The 20491-nt window shown below is 62.2% G+C and overlaps 4 protein-coding genes across 7 annotated transcripts; all 4 read right to left on the bottom strand.

Annotated features, from left to right (window-relative positions):
* Nucleotides 1-1356: 1356 nt before the first annotated feature.
* Nucleotides 1357-2472, bottom strand: ABB37_10026 (homoserine dehydrogenase-like protein; the record flags this gene model as incomplete). Its single annotated transcript, XM_015809741.1, has 1 exon — nucleotides 1357-2472. One exon carries the CDS (start codon nucleotides 2470-2472, stop codon nucleotides 1357-1359), a length of 1116 nt encoding a protein of 371 aa, XP_015651631.1.
* Nucleotides 2473-3761: 1289 nt separating this feature from the next.
* Nucleotides 3762-5450, bottom strand: ABB37_10025 (acetylornithine deacetylase-like protein; the record flags this gene model as incomplete). Of its 2 annotated transcripts, none has more annotated exons than XM_015809739.1 (1): nucleotides 3762-5450. In XM_015809739.1, exon 1 carries the CDS (start codon nucleotides 4983-4985, stop codon nucleotides 3762-3764), a length of 1224 nt encoding a protein of 407 aa, XP_015651629.1. In that variant the 5' UTR covers nucleotides 4986-5450. The 2 variants fall into 2 exon arrangements, with proteins under 2 accessions (XP_015651629.1, XP_015651630.1); XM_015809740.1 differs by having other exon boundaries at nucleotides 3762-5355.
* A 1083-nt stretch (nucleotides 5451-6533) lies between these two features.
* On the bottom strand, nucleotides 6534-8059 carry ABB37_10024 (acetylornithine deacetylase-like protein; the record flags this gene model as incomplete). 3 transcript variants are annotated; one of them, XM_015809736.1, is made up of 1 exon in its annotated part: nucleotides 6534-8059. In XM_015809736.1, the coding sequence occupies exon 1, from the start codon at nucleotides 7755-7757 to the stop codon at nucleotides 6534-6536; it is 1224 nt and encodes a 407-aa protein (XP_015651626.1). In that variant the 5' UTR covers nucleotides 7758-8059. The 3 variants fall into 3 exon arrangements, with proteins under 3 accessions (XP_015651626.1, XP_015651627.1, XP_015651628.1); XM_015809737.1 differs by having other exon boundaries at nucleotides 6534-8053; XM_015809738.1 differs by having other exon boundaries at nucleotides 6534-7812.
* A 614-nt stretch (nucleotides 8060-8673) lies between these two features.
* On the bottom strand, nucleotides 8674-20451 carry ABB37_10023 (putative ubiquitin-protein ligase; the record flags this gene model as incomplete). The annotated part of the gene is made up of 1 exon (XM_015809735.1): nucleotides 8674-20451. The coding sequence occupies one exon, from the start codon at nucleotides 20449-20451 to the stop codon at nucleotides 8674-8676; it is 11778 nt and encodes a 3925-aa protein (XP_015651625.1).
* Nucleotides 20452-20491: the final 40 nt, after the last annotated feature.

Raw genomic sequence — 20491 nt, 5'->3', positions numbered from 1 at the left:
GAATAGAAAAGAAAAAAAATGCGGCTAACGGCTGAGGGAAAATAAAGAAGAAGACGAAGAGGCGATAACGTCAGGTGCTCGCAGAGTGTTTAACGACAACACTTCCGTACTTCACACCTTTCCTCTTCCTTCTTTTAGGATGTTGTGTTGGGGGTGGTAACGTCCTTTCTCCTTTTTACGAGTTCACCAGAATAGGGCAAACAGAAGAGACAAACAGAAGAAGAAATAGACAAATCAAAGCAGAAGAAAACGAGAAGAGGCAAAATAGGCGCGCCCACCTCGTCGCACACACAGGTGAACGTGCGTGTGTATGTGTGGACCTTCCCTAATGCTTATCCTACAGGGTTTGTGTGAGAGGCGCACAGCGAAGGGCACTCTCCTTCTGGCGTCAGAAAGTGGTGACTTAACCAAAAAGGAAAGGGATACTTGAAAGAAGCGTGTTTTAGGGGAAGATTGTGTGTATCGATTGTTGGTGAGTGTTTCGCGTTGCGCACGCAAACGTCCAAGTAGGAGAACATAAATAGGAAGGGGAAAGGGGGAGGACAAGAGGACGCAAAAGTGGCTTAGAAAGCAAACCAAAAGACGTGGAAGTGGCAAAAAAAAAAAATGAAAGGAGGAGATATGAGGCAAGGAGAGTCGCAGCAGCCTCCCTTTCAATAATAATAATAACACTGATGCTTCGCCCTGCATCAGCGGAGACTATAAATTCAGCGTGGATGTGTCGTGTGCTTTCCATCGTGCACAGGCTTCTGCGGCGCACACACGCTAAAAGGGAAAAACGACGCGATAGCCTACCGACACAACGACGGTAACAGTTGTTTGATAGCAGCTGCTTTTCCGTGTCCCTTCCCACACCATTTTTTTTTGTAATAATGGTAGTAGCTGTAGAGAGAGGGGGGAGGGAATGGCTGATTCGACCGGGTCAAAATAATTCGACTGCACAGCCCTTCTTTTGGTTTTGTTTTGCTTGTTAGTTTTTGAGACCGTCGTTGCAGGCTTCACACCAGCGTGCGTCTGAGTTTGCGCTTGAAATATCCGCGGAGCGAGGCGTCCTTTTGGTTGTTGTCGGTGGTGGTGGTGTTTGTACCTTGACGCTGCTTAAGCGCTCTTTGGATGCGACATCGCGAAAGGAAGCAAAAGAAAAAAGGGGGAAAAGGAGAAAAGGACAGCAAACCCGAAGCATTCCCTTCTGTTCTGATACATCCGTCCTCGGCAATGCACGACGCGCACGCCAGAACTCTCACTGTGCGGGCGTCTTCCCCTTCTGGCTCCCTCTGCCCTCCCCCCCCCCCCCACCGCTGTCTTCCTCCTCCCTCTCGCATGCCGTATGTTTGCTTTGTTTGTTTGTTTGTTTGTTTACGCCGCCGGCGCTGCACGCTTGTAGGCGTGCATCCACACGGCGTAATCCTCCATCATGCCGCTTGCCGTCGGGTACATACCCGCCCCCGGCCCGTTAATCGTCACACAGCCAAGGTAATCGGTCCATACCGACAACGCACTCGTCGTGCCGTCCATGCCGTAGAGGGGGTGCTCCGGTCCCACCAGCTGCGGCCGCACGGAGCAGACGAGCTGGGCCGTCGGCGCACACGTCGGGGACCACGCTGCGGTGTCCGCGCCGCACGCCCCATCGTCGGCGGAGGGCAGCTGCGGAGTTGGTATCTGTAACTCAGCGCGGACGATGTGCCGATACCGCAGCCCCTTCGCCGCCGCCTCCCTCAGCATCTCCGGAGTCAGGCTGTCAATGCCAACCACAGGGATGGAGGCGCGGTCGGGTTGCTGGCCGAAGGCGACAGAGAGAAGAATGAGCAGCTTCATGAAGGCGTCGCTGCCGGAGATGTCGTTCGTCGGGTCCGTCTCGGCGTAACCCAGCGCCTGCGCCGTCGCCACCACCTCGGCAAACGTCCTTTCAGGGTGAAGACGGAGCTCGGTGAGGATGTAGTTGCTCGTGCTGTTGAGGATACCCTCCAGCTTGCGGACGTGGTGCACAAAGCACATGCTCTGCAGCGGCTTAATGATCGGTAGACCGGCGGCCACCGTTGCCTCGAAGCCGACAAAGACCTTCGCAAAAGGCGACGTCGGCGGCGGAGTCGTGACGCTCGCCAGCTCCTGCAGCGCCGCCCCGTAGCGGGCAAACATGACCTTATTCGCGGTGATGACGGAGCAGCCGTGCTCGACGATGGCGCGCTGTAGGTAGGTAAAGATGGGCTCCTCGCCCACCGCCGCCTCGAACACAACGTGCACGTCCGCGCGAAATACTTCATCGATGGAGTCCGTGAGGATCTCAGCAGGATTGGCAAGACCCGGTGGCAGAACCCGATCCGGACGCGTCAGGTCGGTCACTAGAATCTTCACGATGACCAGCTCCGCCCCGCCCAGCTTCTGCTTCAGCTCCTCACGGCGTTGCTGAGCGATGTTGTACACGCCTTGCCCGACGGTGCCGGCACCGATGATGGCGCCACGAACAATCGGCATAACGGAGGTGGTGTTGTTCCGTTGCAATTACGGTGTATTTATATATGCGTGTGTGTTGGATCCTTGAGGGCGCTTTTGTTCCGACACGTCCAACGAAGTTGAAGGGAAGCAACACCAAAAGGGAAAGCAGTATGGATGACGTCAGGTATCGCCGCTTCACTCCCGGTAGGCCTGGTCGATTAAAAGAGTGGACGTCAGCGAGGCGCGGGCAGGCGGCGGTGTTGCGCACGAGCTCTAGCACGTGAGTGTGTGTGTGTGTGTGTGTGTCGGTGAGAGAATGTGTTTTGATCGCTTCTTTTTCTCTCTGGTTAAGGGGGGAGGGAGGGGGGCGCACGAGAGCGGTTCCTCATGGGAAAAAAGGAATCGCAAAATACATTCGTTGAAGCAGCAGAAGCGAGGGGAGGGAGGGGAGGGGGAAGGGGGAAGGATGCAGATAAAAATGCGGCGCCAACACGGGAACAGGAAAGCAGACCGCCCTGTGGAATCTAAATAGCTCAGGCGGCGCCGATAGTTCTACCTTGCGCTTTGCGATTTCAACGAGGAAAAACAGGGGGAAAAAAGGGGGAGCGTTGTGCGTGTGCCGCTGCACAGCCCCTCCCAAAAACGTCTCCGCACTGTATCGAACTGGGTGCCGTATGTATTACTTACATTAAAACAAATGAAAAGAGTAGTTCAACCGACTGTTCCCCTTACATGTTAAAACGGCACAGAAAGAACGGCGTAATTGCTACCTACTAGATTCTACACAACTGGGTCGCTTGCTCGGTTGATTGATAGTTCTTGCTCTTTAATATTGAGACCGTTTGCAGAAGCCTACCGGGTTGGATGCTACACGTTTGCTGCTGCTATCACCACCACCTCGGCGTCTACCGTGCGAGGCTCGTCCGGCGTGCAGTTCTGCCCTTCCCCTGTGTCGCCTGTACAGCACTGGTGGGTGGAGAGAAGCATCACTTGAATGTCGGCGAGGTTAAAGATTAAACAGAAAAAGAGTCCGAGGGAAGAAAGCCCCTCTGCAACCGCTTTCGGTTGCTTTTGCTGACGTGAGAGAGCACCGAGGAATTTACCAAGTCCACCTACATACACACACACAGAGAGAGAGAGATGCAACCGTTAGAACTGCTTCCGGTGATCCCAGACTTATGCAGGGCCACGAGAACCTGCGTTACCTTGGTTTCGAGCTGCCCTTGCGCGTCTGCATGCGGCAGAGGGCGGCGTCCGCGAGAGCCGACGTCAAGCTACTATTCTACTGTTCGTTGCTCGTGTTGCGCATCGTTGACCACAACCTGCTCTCACAGCTGGCTCGCGGCACCGCCGCCGCACATCAGCTGCACCACACGGCGGATCACCGCCAGCCCCTTCTCCAGCTGCTCCAGTGACACGAACTCGTTCGCCTTGTGCGCCTGCTCAATGCTGCCGGGACCGCACACGACGGTGTTCACGCCGAGGTTCTGGTACTCGCCCGCTTCGGTGCAGAAGCACACCTTCAGCGTCTTCGGCTCCGCACCATGCGCCACGCGGAGCGCCTGGACCACCGCTGCACCGTCATTGCCGCTAAAGGGCTGCACGTCCTGCATGCCTTTACGATCAATCCAGGAGCCTTTCGCCCCCGCCGCATCGCCCTCCAACGACGTCATAGCGGACATGATCTTCTTCTCCAGCTCATCCAGCTTCGCATGGATTTCCCTCTTGATGCCGGCACCGCTGTGGGCCTGGACGTTGCGGAACTCGAAGCCCACCGTGCACGCCGCGGGGATCGTGTTCATCGCGTTGCCGCCGCGCACGAACGAAGGGCAGAGAGTGGTGTGCGTGACCGCGTAGCCCTCCTCGAAGGGGCCCTCGCGCGCAAACCGTTCCCTCATCTCAAACAAAAAGTTCATGAACTGTGCGGCCGGCTCGATCGCGTTGTAGCCCGCCGTCTGCAGCGAGGAGTGCGCCGCCTTGCCGCGCATCGTGATGTAGTTGGAGCAGATGCCTTTGTGGGCGATCACAAGGTCCAGCATCGTCGGCTCACCCACGATGCAGCCCTCGCACTTCTTCAGCGCAGCGCTGCAGCTCGCCACTAGATCGTTCACGCCGCCGAAGTTCGTCTCCTCGTTGTAGGTCAGCACCAGCTGCACCGGCTTGCGCGGCGGCGTGCGCACCCACTCCGGCACCAGGGCAAGGACCACCGCAATGAAGGCCTTCATGTCGCACGACCCGCGCCCGTACAGCTTGCCCTCCCGCTCCGTCAGCACAAACGGGTCGCTGTCCCACGCCTGCCCCTCCACAGGCACAACATCCGTGTGCCCGCTCAGGATCAGGCCGCCCTCCGTCGCGCCGGCCGCACTCGGCAGCGTCGCCACCAGGTTGGCGTGGATCCCGTCCTGCGCCTTCATCACCGTCACGTGCGCCACACCGCACCCGCTCAGGTACGCACGCACGTACTCGATCAGCTCGAGGTTCGAGTCGGCGCTCACGGAGCGGAAGGCGACGAGCTTCGCCAGCTGATCGCGCACCTGCTGCAGGGTGGCCATCGCGAATGTCGATAGTAACTTTTGTTTTTGCGAAAGAAAGAAAGAAAGCGGAGCCGGGGTAGAGAACAGCACTCGGCGCACAAGCCAAGCTGCGGCGAGGAGCGCTGGCGTGTCGGACAACCACAAGCGAAGTCGCCCCGAGGAGCACGCACGGACAAATACGGTAAGAGGTCAGCGGCGTCGAACGCCTCGCTGCGTCTTGGCTGTTCTTTCCGGCGGAAGCACACAACTGGCGGGAAGTGTCGGCCGTAAGGAAGGAGCCGAGTGCGACGAAGGCGAGCGGGTGTCTCCAGCAAAGAGGGGAAAAGGATCGAAGAAACAAAAAAAAAAGGGAAGCTAATAAACGTTTTGGATTTGAATGAAGTTTTCTTAACCGTTAGAAACGACTCGAGCACAAATGGTAAGGAGAAGGAAGAGAAACAGAGAAATCAGCGCTTGAACGATGGCAGTGGCGTCGGGGAGCCTTGCGAATACGCAGATGAGTGTGGCGGGAGATCCGCACGGCGAGTTGTGCGTTTGCCAGCGGAGCCGCAGACGCCAAAGGAGGTAGAAGGCGAAGAAAGGGCGAGTAGAGTGCACCAGCAGCGTGGAGAGACGACGATGCGGAACGCACACACATTGGGTTGGGCCGCGAGTGCGCCAGAGGTGGTCCACTCGGTGTGCATGGTGGTTTGCGCTGTGGGGCACGTCTGTGAAGCGTCACGCGCACCCACGCGCCGGTTGCCAGCCACGCAAACGACGCGGTCCACGTAGAGAAAAGGGATACACGAAATGCGGACTCTCTGCGGACGCATTGGGGACGTGGCGGTGCGCCGGTCGTGGGTGGCGACGGGAGATGCGACTCATCCATTGAACCACGTTGCCAGCAGCTTTAACGAGGTTTAAAATACTGAAAAGAAAGAGGAGACCACGAAGGAGTTTTGTGAACTTGAAAGGCTCAGTGAAAACCAAAATAGAGGCAGTCGTCACCAAAGAGGAAACACGAAGGACTGGAAATGGTAGCGTTAGACGCGCCTGTGCAGCAGACGCCTTTAACTTGAGCAAAACGAAAAGGCCTTTGGTGTGTTACTGCGCTGAAGAAGGAGCGCCTGCAGGTTACTTACGGAGAGACCTGTGGTTGCAGGGCGCGGTCTACTAGAACAAGGGGAAGAAGAGGAAAACAAACTACTACGTTAAGAGGCACTTCGTACAACAAACTATGCTCTCTGCTAGGCGATAAAAATAATGATCCTGTCGTCGACATCAGCGAAGGAAATAAGAAATCATCGTCGTGTGCAGCTCGATTTGAAAGAAGAAAGAAAGGATGTTCAAAACGGTTTGTGCACTGCTGCCGTTCTGCGGCACACCACAGGGCACAGAGATGCAACCGTTAGAACTGCTTCCGGTGATCCCAGACTTATGCAGGGCCACGAGAACCTGCGTCACCTTGGTTTCGAGCTGCCCTTGCGCGTCTGCATGCGGCAGAGGGCGGCGTCCGCGAGAGCCGACGTCAAGCTACTATTCTACTGTTCGTTGCTCGTGTTGCGCATCGTTGACCACAACCTGCTCTCACAGCTGGCTCGCGGCACCGCCGCCGCACATCAGCTGCACCACACGGCGGATCACCGCCAGCCCCTTCTCCAGCTGCTCCAGTGACACGAACTCGTTCGCCTTGTGCGCCTGCTCAATGCTGCCGGGACCGCACACGACGGTGTTCACGCCGAGGTTCTGGTACTCGCCCGCTTCGGTGCAGAAGCACACCTTCAGCGTCTTCGGCTCCGCACCATGCGCCACGCGGAGCGCCTGGACCACCGCTGCACCGTCATTGCCGCTAAAGGGCTGCACGTCCTGCATGCCTTTACGATCAATCCAGGAGCCTTTCGCCCCCGCCGCATCGCCCTCCAACGACGTCATAGCGGACATGATCTTCTTCTCCAGCTCATCCAGCTTCGCATGGATTTCCCTCTTGATGCCGGCACCGCTGTGGGCCTGGACGTTGCGGAACTCGAAGCCCACCGTGCACGCCGCGGGGATCGTGTTCATCGCGTTGCCGCCGCGCACGAACGAAGGGCAGAGAGTGGTGTGCGTGACCGCGTAGCCCTCCTCGAAGGGGCCCTCGCGCGCAAACCGTTCCCTCATCTCAAACAAAAAGTTCATGAACTGTGCGGCCGGCTCGATCGCGTTGTAGCCCGCCGTCTGCAGCGAGGAGTGCGCCGCCTTGCCGCGCATCGTGATGTAGTTGGAGCAGATGCCTTTGTGGGCGATCACAAGGTCCAGCATCGTCGGCTCACCCACGATGCAGCCCTCGCACTTCTTCAGCGCAGCGCTGCAGCTCGCCACTAGATCGTTCACGCCGCCGAAGTTCGTCTCCTCGTTGTAGGTCAGCACCAGCTGCACCGGCTTGCGCGGCGGCGTGCGCACCCACTCCGGCACCAGGGCAAGGACCACCGCAATGAAGGCCTTCATGTCGCACGACCCGCGCCCGTACAGCTTGCCCTCCCGCTCCGTCAGCACAAACGGGTCGCTGTCCCACGCCTGCCCCTCCACAGGCACAACATCCGTGTGCCCGCTCAGGATCAGGCCGCCCTCCGTCGCGCCGGCCGCACTCGGCAGCGTCGCCACCAGGTTGGCGTGGATCCCGTCCTGCGCCTTCATCACCGTCACGTGCGCCACACCGCACCCGCTCAGGTACGCACGCACGTACTCGATCAGCTCGAGGTTCGAGTCGGCGCTCACGGAGCGGAAGGCGACGAGCTTCGCCAGCTGATCGCGCACCTGCTGCAGGGTGGCCATCGCGAATGTCGATAGGAGCTGTAAGTAAAGGTAAATGGGACTGATTCTAAAGTCTTTGTCGTCGCAGCAGCGTAATAGAAAAGAGAAGGAAAACAAGGATGCACGTGAAATCGCAGAAGGCGGAAAACAGCCTAGGATAGAATAGGAAGAGAGTGAGAGAAGAAAGCTTTTCTCTTTAGCGAGAATGCGAACGAAGCGGTGCGGTCTCGGAGAGCAGTCAGATATACATAAACAAATGTATATGAATATCGTGGAGCGCGGAGCAGTAGGAGTCGCAATGCGGTGCTAGAAGAGCTAGAGCTATAAAGAGAAAAACAGCGTGAGAAGAGCGGGAGAGCGTTGGAAGATCGGAAACGATCGATGTGGACCGTAAAGAGGACCACAAAGGAAAAGACCGCGCAACGACGGTTGCTGCTGCTGCTGCTGCTGCTGTTGCTTTCCCAACAGCGAGAAATGAGGTGGTGGTTCACTTGCACTTTGGGGATTCGTGAGAGCGCCAACAGGCCGCGGAGACAACCCCCATCGCAGTCGCCGGCACCTGTGAAGTACGACAAGTCATTGAAACTGGTTGGAAGAAGACACTCACCGTTCCTCCATGTTTTAGCACTGCTTTGCTTTCAGAGCGGCAGGGCACCGTTGTTTTTGTCTTCTATATGCATTGTTCTGTGTTCAAAGAGATTAGACCTCAACTGGATTAGAAAACACAAGCAAATAAAAAAGGGAGCGCAGCAACAACGTTTCCGGCCACGCACCACACACCTCCGCGTGTTTTGCCATGGCGTCTGTCCGCCTGTTTCGTGTGCTTGTGCAGAGGCAGTCCACGGGGCACCGCTGAATCCTCCACACGGCACCAGTGCGATCATGCAACAAGCGAGAGGAAGACGAGCAACAGCAGTAACAGAAGCGATTTACAGCTCTACACCATCGTAAAGCCCATGCTGCCGTAGGTGATGGCCAGCATCAACTTCTCCTTCAGCACCGCGGCAGACGCGTAGACAGGCAAGTCGATCTTGTTGAAGCAGGTGTGTGCCTGCGGCAGCAGGTCCTCCTTGCTAACTGCCCAGCGACTAATAGTGAAAGGCAGCGACCGCCCGTTGGTGCCCTCGAGGTGACTAAACCCGCCGTGTGGCACCTTCGACGAGCCGGTCGTGAACTGCAGCAGGTTCGCCAAGTCCTCCTTCGTCATGGCGTTGACGGCCTCCCAGAACCAGCGGATCTGCGGGGACGTGCTACTGTAGCCCTCGTACACCGTGTGCGTGCGCAGGTCCTCGACGTCGATGTCGGGCATGCCGCTGATCACCAGCTCCAGCTCATTCTCCGTGAAGCACTGAATCTCACGGCGCGGGATGACGGAGTAGAAGCCCTTCAGGAAACGGAGCAGCTGCTCCTCCGTCCGCCGCGTCATATGGAACTCGCACAGAAGCCGCACGTACTGCTGCTTGTTGGCGTTCGTCACCATCGTGTTTTTGCCGTTCGGCTCCAACTCCTCCTCCTCGACGGAGCCGAAGCGGTTGTAGTTCACCGCGAAGGTCAGTGCCAGGTTCGTGACGTCGTTCTCCATGATCCAGTTTAGGTTCGTGTACAGCTCCTGGTCGAAGCTCTGCAAATCAGCAAAAACAGGGCGGTGGCCGATGATGTGGCGGTAAAAGGCCCGCGTAAAGTGGATGTCGATCGGCACGTTGTGCGTGATCGACAGGGCCACCACGACGCCGGCAAACTGAAAGTACTCGAGGTGGTTCGGATTGACGCTGGAGAAGGGGTTCGGCTGGAAGGAGGCGCTGTCTTGTGAGTGGACAAACAGCGCGTAGCGCTCGTCCACGAGGGCCTCGGAGAGAATCTGCAGCCACTCCCGCGTCAAGCCGCCGGCGTCAGCGCCCTCCTCCCCCTCGAAGTGAACGTGAAGCTGCCCGCCCAACGATCTCTGCTTCTGCAGCTCCTTGAAGCTGTCCAGCAGGCAGCTCTCTCGCTTCACCCGCAGCAGTATGTTCGACCCACGGCGCAGCCCCAGTCGTCGACGGAAGTCGCTCAGCTTGAAGTTGAAGTCGATCAGGTTCGGCTCATACTTGAGAAACGTGAAGTTCTCCTTGAGCAGGTTGCGGTTCCAGTGCAGCAGCATGTTCAGCGTGACGCGGTTTTCTTCGAGCACCATGCGCACCACGTGTGGCAGGCGACGCTGGTGCTCCTCGGCGGTGTTCAGGCCTTCGTCGGAGAGGCGGGTGCCGACGGCGGTCATCGACTGCGCGGCGTCCTCTTGCTCCGACAGCTCCTTCACCGCACGGTCCGACACCGAGGACGGCTTCGTCGACGCCCGCAGGAAGTGCTCCGTCTCGCCGGCCAGGTTGCTGCGGCTGCCCGTCAGCGTCCGTGCGCTTCCGGAGGCGCCGCGTTGGTGCAGATCGCTGAGGTGATAGCGACAGAAGGTCTGCAACACCGACGAGACGCACGAGGGCAGGGGGAGAACCTCCTGCGGCGTCAAGTGCTCCAGCAACGTCGAGACGTCGCGCAGGTAGGTTTGGCTCGCACGCCACAGCATCGTGAAGGCGCGCGGTTCGGCGCAGGAGGCTGATGCGAAGGTTTCGAAGAGGCGCTGAATGGCATCGCCCTCTCTGTCCTTGATGTCCAGCTTCACCACAAGAGCCATGGCGGTGTCGGTGTCGAAGATGTACCCTTCAGGTATGCTCAGCTGATAGCGAATGGCGTGTTGCGCCATCAGTCCTGGACTGCCCGCGCCACCAGCGCCATCGCCGGCAGACGCCTTCGCCGGGTCCGACTTGCTGTGCAGTATCCTGTACACCTCCTGTCGAAACGCGTCTCGCGCCTCCTTCATGGCCCGGACGCGGGCATCGGCCATCTGCACCAGCTCCTGCTCAAGAACACGCAGCGGGTTGGTGGGAGACGTTGAGGCGTGTGCGGTGCTTCGGCTTTGCCACGACGCGTAGGAGAGAGACGGAACCGACGTGACGGTGGTGGTGATCGTCGTCGTCGTCGTCGTCGCGCTTGCATTGGCAGACGAAGAGGCGGAGGCGGCAGCAGCAGCAGCAGCAGCACTCACGCTGCCGCCAAAGTCGCTGCTCGTATGGATCGACAGCGGCGAGCTGTTCTCACGCGCGGCGCACTCTTGCAGTCCGCGAGACATGAGCTGCACCACATTCGCAGCGATATTCGGCATGCACAGTGGGTGCCGCAGGAAGGCGATCATGGAAGTCACCGTCTCTGGCACAGCCATTAGAATCAGTGCCGACGAGCGGCGGATGCGCGTACGCATCTCCTCCAGCGTAATTCGCTCCCGTGAGCAGCTGGGGCACAGGTCGAACTGGCACGAAGTGCAGTGAAAGCAGTAGTCGTAACCAGGGTTGACGCCGCACACGTTGCAAACGTAGCCGCCCTCTTCGTAGCTCGAGAGCCGGCGTATGTTCGTCCAGCGCAGTCGGTGCGGGTGCCGCGGGTGTATGATGAGGGATTCCGTGAGCGGCTCGTCGGCTAGTGGGTCGTCGCTGCTGCCCAGCTCGCGATCTTCCTCTGCGTTGTAGAGCATTTTTTGGCTCCGCACCAGCTGCCGCAGTAGCTGATCCAGCGAGTAGAAAAACCCCTGCACGTGCACGTGCTGTCGACACACCTTCCACAGCCGATCCCACAGCCCGTACTCGGCGCAGCGCCGCTCCGTCGCGTCCATCGGCGCCTCCACCGCCTTCAGCGTTGCGGAGTTCAGCGCGCCGTCGGGCAGGAGGAAGAAGCTCGCCACCATCGCCTGGTTCTGCTTCATGAGAGACACAAGAAACGCCGCGGCACCCTTGACGAACATTTGATTCCCTGCAAGCTCGGAGGCGGTGAGGGGGGAGCGCATGGCCACCGCAGGTGCAGAGGCCGTCTCGGACGCCTCCTCCGTCGCTGTCGGCGTGTTCGCCATGGCATCGAGTATCTGACTGACCAGTCGCGCCGCGGCGGTTGGGTTGCCCATGAGCAGCTGCAGAAGGTGCTGTAGCTGCTGGTCGAGACAGCTGATGCCCGCGGTGGCGTTGTACGGCAACGACAGCGCCGCCGTGGCGCGCAGCCGGAGCAGCTCCAGACACCTCGCGAGAACGTCATCGGGCACTTCTGGTAGGGGGAGGGAGAGGGGGTGATAGGGGGACTCCTGCACCGGCACGCTTGACTCGCTCAAGGCGGCCAGAGCTGTTGGGACGCCGGACGGTATCTTCTCTGATGGCTCCGCTGTTGCTGCCGCTGATGCAGATGCGGCTGCGGCTGGTGGGAAAGGTGGGGATTGGAGCAGTGCATTGGGGGTGCCTTCACCAGCCACGCTAGCAGAAGGTGCCGTATCAAGACCAAGCAGAGACGGCGGCGAAGCCGTCCCTGATGGATCCTGCGACATCAGAGGTGACGATGAGGACGGCGGCGTGCTGCGGCTGTGGTGGGTGTTGTCGCGGTTGCCGGGGAGATAAACTTCAGGAGGCAACGGCACGGAGGTCAGCGCAGGGGGTGAAGTCCGTCGAAGAGCGTTGCCGCCGCGACTTCCACCGTGCCGCAGCAGCCGGCCTTGGTCATACGACGCCTCCTCCGTAAACGGTGACATCACCCACGCCGACATCGGCGCCGTCGCAGCAGCCGCAGCAGCCGCAGCGGCACTGTCCACCCCGCCTGCCCGCATCGTCAGCCCGCTGCCCTGCGCCACCAGAGGCGCGTTGAGACCCTGCAGGAGTCCGTCGCAGCGGTGCAGCCGGCGAGCAATAAAAAGTTCGTGGTTGATGATGGAGTACATGAGACCCGTTCCGCGGTACAGCGCGTTCATTACGCCGTCCACCGTTTCCATCTCCCGCATGCCTGGCACATTCACCCGTGGCAAGTTCGCCGCACCGTCCTCACCGTAGCGCAGGAGTCCATCGCGGTCCGTGACCCACTGACGCGAGTTGCGCTGATTGCGGGTCTGCTGACTCGTCAATTCGCGCTGTCGCTGCCGCCGCTCCTCTTGCGCCCGCTGCGCCGCCTCGGCCTCTGCGCGTTGCTGCTCCACCTCTGCTCGCAGCTCCGCCGCCTCCCGCAGCAGCTCCGGGTACGGCTGCAGCAGTCCCAGATCACACTGCAGGAGCAGGTCACGGCGGGTCTCCGCATCGACCGAGAGGATGGTCTGGTACAGCTCGTTTGCGCTGTCGTCGGCGCGGGTGACGCGCACCCACCGTGCCTCGACCTCCATCGCGTGCCGCTGGGCCGCCGCCGGCATCGCGCGCAGGAAGCCTGGGTAGAGCCGTGTGCGCTGCCCGAGCACCTCGCGCTCTTCGGCGCCGCGCAGCGTCTGCATGCTGTCAAAGAGAATCTCGCTGCGAACATCCTCCGGCATTTCGTTTAAGAACTGCACGTCCAGCACTCCCTCCCACGGCTCCGGCTCCGTCAGCTCCGGCAGCGTCGCGGTCGGCGCAGGCACAACGGCACTCGGAGTCGCCTCGGATGATTCGCCCGTGGCAGCGGTGCTGCCGGATGCGAACAGCGCCAAGATGCGGGCCGTGACATCATCGATGCCGGCATCGTTGCTGTTGTGAGATGCCGTAGCCACCGTAGCGGTGGGTGTCGTACTCGGCTCGTTGACGGCCGCCGCAACAGCTGCCGGGGCCTCCGTCGTGGCCACAGCGCGGTCTGCCGGCTCGCCGCCAATTCCTGCAGGACCCGTCGTGTCGGTTGCCGCTTGCTCTGCCATTGGCGCCCTCATCTCGCTGGGATGCGGATTCTGGAGACCAGGGTAGAAGTGTGAGATCGTGTCCCTGAGCCGTCGCACGAGCGGCTCATCGCGAAAGCCGTCCGCCGTCGCCGCCGCTGCGGTGGCGGTCGTGGTCGTGGCGCTCGGCGTCGTTTCTGCCGCTGCTGCGCCTGGCGGGTGCTGACGCGGCTCCTCTACAGCCTCCTCTTCCTCTGTGGCGTGCAGGACTGGCAGTGCGGGTCGCTCCGTCTCTACCACGTTGCCGTTGTGCAGCTGACGCACCGCGACGAGCATGGCGTGGTAGGCGCAGGCCGCAAAGGTGGGCGCCCGCTCGTCGATCGTCGCGGCACGCACACCGCCGATGCCGCCCGAGCCACCACCGCCGCCACCGCCGCCGCCGCCACCGCGGCCGCCGTGACGCTGTCCAAGCATGGGAGCCCACACCTGCGGCGTCAGATAGCGTTCTTCCAGCGTGCTGTCGCCGAGGAAGGACTCCTCGACCTCACCGTCGGAGCTGCCGAAGCCGCCGTGCTCGGACTCTTCCTCCTCTTCCTCCTCCTCTTCCTCCTCTTCCTCCCCTTCCTCCTCCTCCTCGCCTTCTTCGTCCTCTTCGTCTTCTTCGCCTTCCGGTCCCTCTTGGTCAGTGTTATCGTTGCGGACGCGGCGCACCAGCAGCTGCCACATGGAGGGCTGCCACCCAAAGGAGTTTTCTTCGTTGTCCTCCTCCTGCTCCTCGTATTCCTCCTCCGCGTGGTGGGCCGTCTCCGTGTGCTCCTCTTCGTTGTCGTCCTCATCGTCTTCTGCCGCTTCTCCCTCCTCCTCTTCCTCGTCACCGGCGCTGCTGCTGCTGCCGCGGTGAAGATGCCTGTTGCCCTCGGCTTCCATCGGGGCGCCGTCGCCAGCAGTAGCAGAGGTAGTGAGCCGCACCGCAGCCCCGGCGCCCCGCTGCACAGGCGTTTCCTCGTGTGCGCTGCGATGCCGACGACGCTGCCGGCCTTCGTCCTCGTGCAGTGCGGCCTCCGCGCTCTCGACACGTTCATCCTCTCCCCCCTCCGTTTCTTCCTCCGCCCCCTCGCCTTCGGCCCACCATTCTGTGAATGCCGGATTACGGCGACGGACGTCGTGTGGATGGGGGCGGTGGCGGTGGTTGGCGTAGGACTCCACCGCCCGCATCGGCTCCCACATCTCGCCCTCCTCCGCCGCGGCCGCCTCCATTCCGACACCCTCCTCCGCTGTCGCATCCGCCACCACCGCCGCCCCAGGGAAGTCGGGGTAGCTCTGAAACTGCGCGTAGTCCGGGAAGCTCGCGGCGGAGCTGTGGGAGGCGGTGTCCTCCTCCGCCTCCACCGCGTCGTCTTCCTCCACCGCTACTCGGTCCGTCTCCTCCAGTCGTGCCTCGACTTGGTTGAAGAGGGTCTGCAGCGGACTCAAGGAAGTCACGAAGGAGGGCCGCGTCGGGTCCGGCGTGCCGTTAGGCACCGCGTTCGTTGGCAAGTCGATCTCGTTCGCAATGTAGCGCAGAAAGGAGTTCGCCTCGTGGTCACCCGTCAGTGACGCAGCCGCGAAGCGCGCTCCTCGCGTCGCGAGCAGCGGTGGCCAAAGCGAGGCGCCAGTACTTGTCATACCGGTCTGCCGCCGGCGCTCTTGCGTCTCCTGCTGCTGCTGCGACGCGTACACCTTCTGACCGGGCGACAGCATCGTCGCCATCTTGTAGGCGCCAAAGGTCAGCAGCTGGAGACGCAGCAGCTGCAGCAGTGAGGTGGCGTCGCGGCCGTGCTCGCACGTCTGCAGGCGGCAGACGCGGAAGAGCAACGAGAGAAGTCCGCGGTTGGCGAGGTGCTTGTGGAAGCGCAGGAACGCCTCTTGAACGACGCTGCCGCTGACGGCGTTCTGGACGGCGCGCTGACGGGCCGGCACGGCCGCCGCAGCTGGGCGGGGGCTGCCGCACTCCAGAAAGCAGAGCAGGTCGTGCAGGCAGCGTATGAGGCTGCGCTGACGCGCCATTCGCTTTGCCTGCAGCGCCACCGCACAAGTGCGAGTCGCGGCGTCAGCGACGTGGGCAGCGGTGGATTCCGCCCTTCGCTGCTCTGCCTCCTCATCATTCCCCCCCTCCGCCTCCGCCTCCGCCACCTCCATCACGCCGCGTCTTTTGCCTTTGGCGGTCTCACGAAGAAGCTCGAGGGCGGAGACGAGTTTTTGCAGCGTGCTCAGCACCGCATCGGCCACCAGAACCGGGTCGAAGGCCAACAAGCCGGCGGCAAAGTCGATCCCAGCTGCAAAGTCGAACGGGTTGCTGCGGTCTGCCTCACTGAGCGTCCCACAGAGGTGCAGCACGAAGGCGAGGAAGGGAGGGACTCGGATGAGATCGGATTCACCTTCCTCGCTGCGGTGGTGGCGCTCCGCGTGGGCGGCGCTGGTGCTGCGCGACGCGGCGAGGTTCTGCGGTTGCGTCGTGAGAATACTGGCGTAGATGACGGGCACGGGAATAGGAAGGGACAAGGAGAGCACGGCAGCGCAGACGCCCGGCAGCTGCTCCACAGCCGCGAGTACTTCCACGCCGTGGGATGCCCGGCCAAGTCCGGCATCCACGTTCCGCACAAGGTGCTGCATAAAACAGGAAACGCGATCTACGAACTCGCGCGAGGGCTCTGTGGACAGAGCTGCTACAACAGCCGCCGTCTGTGGACCGGCAGCAGCGGCGGCGGCGGCGGCGCGGGCACGTCGTCCACCCGCGCGCGTGCTGCGGCTCGTGTGCGACTCTGACGCAGCTACGTTCACCCTTTCGGTCATCGACGGCGATGATCGCGGCTGCACCCACACCCCCAGCCACGCCGCCGGGACTTCGCCTTTGCGGGCCTGCACCCAACGCACCTCGCAATACTTTTGCACGGCGTGGCAGAAGGCGGTGGGCTGGCGAATAATGTAGCGCTCCAGGTTCGCCAGGAAGATGCCGACGGGCACCACGTACTGGTGCAGGCTGGGTGTCTCCTCGTCCTCCCCCTCTTCCGCCTTCAAGGTGGCCGGCGTGTTTTTTTCGGGGAGGTCCTCTCGATCTGTAGTGGGCCCATGCGCAGCATCAGCGGGTGCACCGGACATTTTTGCGGGTGATTTAGGTCGCGCCGCAGCTGTGGCGGTTGTCGACGGTGACTGACACGCCCAACGATGCGGTGGGTTGGCGTCGCGGGTGGGCGTCATTTTGTGGGGCTCTGCCGACGCAGCTGATGCTGCGGTGGCGGGCATCGTGGTAGTGGAGGCCGGCTTGGCCTCTGACGCCGCAACGGCGTGCCGTCGCCGCTCATGAAACGCCGCCAGAGCTGCGGCGGACTTGTCCGTCAGCTTCTGCGCCTTGTGCTGCACCCGCACCGCGGAGGCCAACACACGGGTCATGTCTCGCCAGATGTTGTCCTCCACCTGGTCCATGTCGGTCAGCAGCAGCTCGCACAGAACGATGCTCTTCTCGCGGTTGGGCAGGTCGATGGAGGTGATGTACTCACACATCACCGACAGCGCGCTGGGGCGAGACGCATCCGAGTCCAACGCGTCCTGTACTTCAATCACATCTTCTTCCTTGTCAGCTTTGCCTCCCCCAATCGCCGCCGCCGTCCCCACCCGGTCAACGGGATGGTAGGTCTGGACGATGCGCAGGCACTCGCGGTAGTACGTAAAGAAGCAGGGGAGCAAGAAGTGCACCACCACCTCACTCACGCGGCACTCCGCTACCTCGACAGGGGAAAACCGCATCTGCGCCGCGGCCCGCGCTGCTGCAGCAAGCGCTGTCGTGTTGGCGGTCGTGCCGGACGTCGGCGCACCTACACCTACACCACCAACAGCAGCAGCAGCGGCAGCGGCAATGACAATGGCTGACGTCAAGGATGCGGAAGTGGCCGCAAGCGCCGTGGAGGCCGCGGAGAGCGGAGGGAAGGGTGTGACAGGCGAGGCCACCGCGGAGGAGGCGCCGGAGGGCGCCACGCCCCCTTCGCGCATCACCTCCACCATGACGGCGTTGTTCAACGGCGATGACGGGCCTGTGCTCTGCTCCCGTTGCGAACGCTGCTGCTGCTGCTGCTCTTCCTCTTGCGCGCGTGCCGCCGCTGCCTCCGCCTCCTCCTCCACCGCCTCGGTCTTCTCCACTACCCGAGCGCGGAGCTGCGCCGCCATAAAATCCAGGCAAAGCCGCACCATTTCTTCCGCGAGCTGACGGGAGAAGAAGGCGAAGTACGGAATGATAGCGCGACGGAGGGGGTCGACGGCGTGACGCTGCGCATCGAACGGGTTCTTCAGCTGGTGTCGCAACGCGGGCAGCTTCCCTGAACTGGGCACAGCCACCGGCTCTGCAAAAGAATCCTCGCGCGGCAAGCCGCCCCAGTCATTGGCGGACGGCAACTGCTGCTGCTGCTGCTCCGCCGTGGCGCCGTCGCCGGGTGCTTCGCGATAATTACGTTGCAACACCTCGACATGCCGCTGCATGTTGTGGAGATCGCGCTGCAGGTCTTCCAGCTGCCGACGTTGATTGTGGAAGTGCTGGAACAGCTGCCGATTGTCAGGCAGGCCCTGCGCGCTGTCGTCACCCTCTGCTGCTGCGGCCGGCTGTGTTTCCGTGCCACGGTCTCCGGTGCGGCGCCGCGAGCTTGAGCGCCGCCGCCGCCCGCCGGTGCGGCCGTCACGGCTGTTCGTGCGCGGAGACGCGCGTCTGTTTCGCACAGCCGCGCCGGCGAGGTTCGTTGCGCTGTCGGCGGCCTGGCGAGCCGCGCCGACCATCATCGAGACGAAGCCCTGTGGTGTTAGCCGCTCGTGTCGCACCAGCGTCGTTGCGGACGGGCTACTGCTGCCTTCTTCCTCTCCTGCATTCCCTGGAAGGGTGAAGGTAGCGGCGGCGGTTGTGGTGGTGGTCGAGGCGGTGTCCGGCGGTGCCAGTGGGGCGGCTTGTTCAGGGGGGAGATGGAGGTGCGGTGGTGGTCGTCGTGGTCGCGACCCGTCAGACGAGGCCCGCCGACGTGCACCCGTGAGAGCTCGCTCCCGTCCCTGCGTGTGCGTCGCCTCTTCACTCGGCCGCGAGGACGTACGTCGCCGTGTCGTCGCTGCTGTTGCTGACGCCGTCGGCTTCGCCGCTGCACCGCCCTTGCCATCCCCGAGAAGCGGTGCGCTGTGGAAGCCTCGGTTCTCCAGCACCGTGAGCAGCGCATCCACCACCCGCTGCGCCCCGGTGCCGAACTCGTACAGCGGGTACCAGCCATCCTCGTTGTCCCTCCCGCGCAGCCCCGACACCGGCACCACATGGAGCCGATGACACTGATGCCCGTGCCAGCAGAAAGTGCTGCGTGTCGCGTCGAAGTAGCTGCACTGCGTCCCCATTGCCTGGGAGTTGGGCGGGGAAGACGAGCTCCGCTTAAAGCGGTCCCGCACCAGCGGGGCATCGCTGCGGGCGTCCTGGAACAGCGTCAAGAAGCTCACGAGCTGGCCGTGCAGCGCGGCCTGCGCCTCCGCAAAGGCACGGCGACGACGGCGGCGAGATGCACGCAGGACCTGCTGCTGCGCTGCCGTGGTGGCCTGCCGCTTCTCCACTGCAGCCTGTTGCTCCCACTCCGCCTGCTCCGCCGTCACCGTCGCAACCGCCTTCTTCACGACCGAGACCACCACCTGCAGCAGCGGGGTGAGGACGAGGGCCTCCACCACGACCACGCCCCGCAGCTGCGACAGCAGGACGCCCATGTACTCGAGCAGCACCACATTGCGGCGGACATCCGCCAGCACACGGTCGAGCATGTAGGCAAGCACGTACTGCTGCTCTGTGATCTGCGTCGTTGTCCAGAGAGACCAGAACACTTTGCAGGCGCGCCGCCGCAGCAGCCGCTGCCCCGCCTCGCTGAGGGAATTCAAGGGAAAGACGCTGCCCGTCACGATGTCACACAACCACGGCAGCAGCCGCTCCCACAGGTGCGCGCTGGGCGAGGCCGCGTTCGTGAGCTCCGCCCGCTCCGCCCGCTCCGCCCGCGCCGCCGCCGCCGCACGGCGATGGGAGCGGTAGGTGTCGCTGTCCGCGTATGCGTCGTGGTCGTCGTCGTGCAGGTCGCCCCCTCGCCCGCGCTGAAATGCCGCCCCGTACGGCTGACTCAGGTGAAGTAAGCCGCGATGGATCAACCAGCCGCCCTGCGCGGTCTGCTCCGCCATCGGCTCCTCCTCGGAGCCGCTAATCGGGATGTCGCGCACGCGTCCCTCGTCGCCGCCTAAACGGTTCGACATGTGTGGGAAGCGCACGGGCGACCAGGCAGTGTTGGGCCCGGTCGCCGTAGCGGTGTCGTGGCGGTTGCCTCGCACGGCGCGTTCCTCTGCGCCGCTGAGATGGGGGAAGAGGCCTGCGAGGGTCTCGCCGTCCTCGCCGCCGTTTTCGTCCTTCCCTTCGCCGCCTTCCGCCTGCTCATATCCCCCCGCTGCCTCTCCCGCGGCCGTCTCCGCTTTTCTATGGGTTCGTGCGCCCTTGAGCAGCGTGTGCAGTCGCACGTGGCCCAGCGTGTGCGCCGTCAGCTGCGACATGAGATCCACCGCCGCCGTGTACACGTGCGGCAGCATTGGAAAGCCTGGCAGCCGGCGCCACACATCAACCACGCAGTACAGCAGCGACTCCACCACCGTGTGGTGCTGCCCCCGCGCACGGCTGTCGTAGCCTTCGAGAAAGCTCATGAGGAGGACGCCCATGTACACCACGCAGCGGCGCAGCTCGCTCTGTGCGGCTGTGACGGCACGCGACGCCGCAGCAGCAGCCTCGTCCAGCTTTCTATTCTCCGCCTCGCTCAGCATCGCGCTGCGCGGCCGCTCGAACGTCGTGGACGTCCCCGGCGAGAGGAAGAGGCGCGACAGTAGAATGAGAAGCTGCACGGCGTACGTCAGCGTCTTCGCCAGTTCCTCGGACTCGAGGCCGTGCGATCGGTCGTTGCCGTCGGTGCAGACCGCGTCCAGCACGGCGAGCTCCCACAGCACGCGGTGAGCCGCCGTGAAGTTGATATCTTTCATGCAGGCGTCGATGTTGTCACGATAGGCAGCTTCATGAAGG

The sequence above is a fragment of the Leptomonas pyrrhocoris genome (genome assembly GCF_001293395.1).
Source record: "Leptomonas pyrrhocoris isolate H10 chromosome Unknown, whole genome shotgun sequence".
In the NCBI taxonomy this organism is placed as follows: Eukaryota; Euglenozoa; class Kinetoplastea; order Trypanosomatida; family Trypanosomatidae; genus Leptomonas; species Leptomonas pyrrhocoris.
Note: the sequence above shows the minus strand (reverse complement) of the source record. Positions and strands in the feature narration are given on the sequence as shown.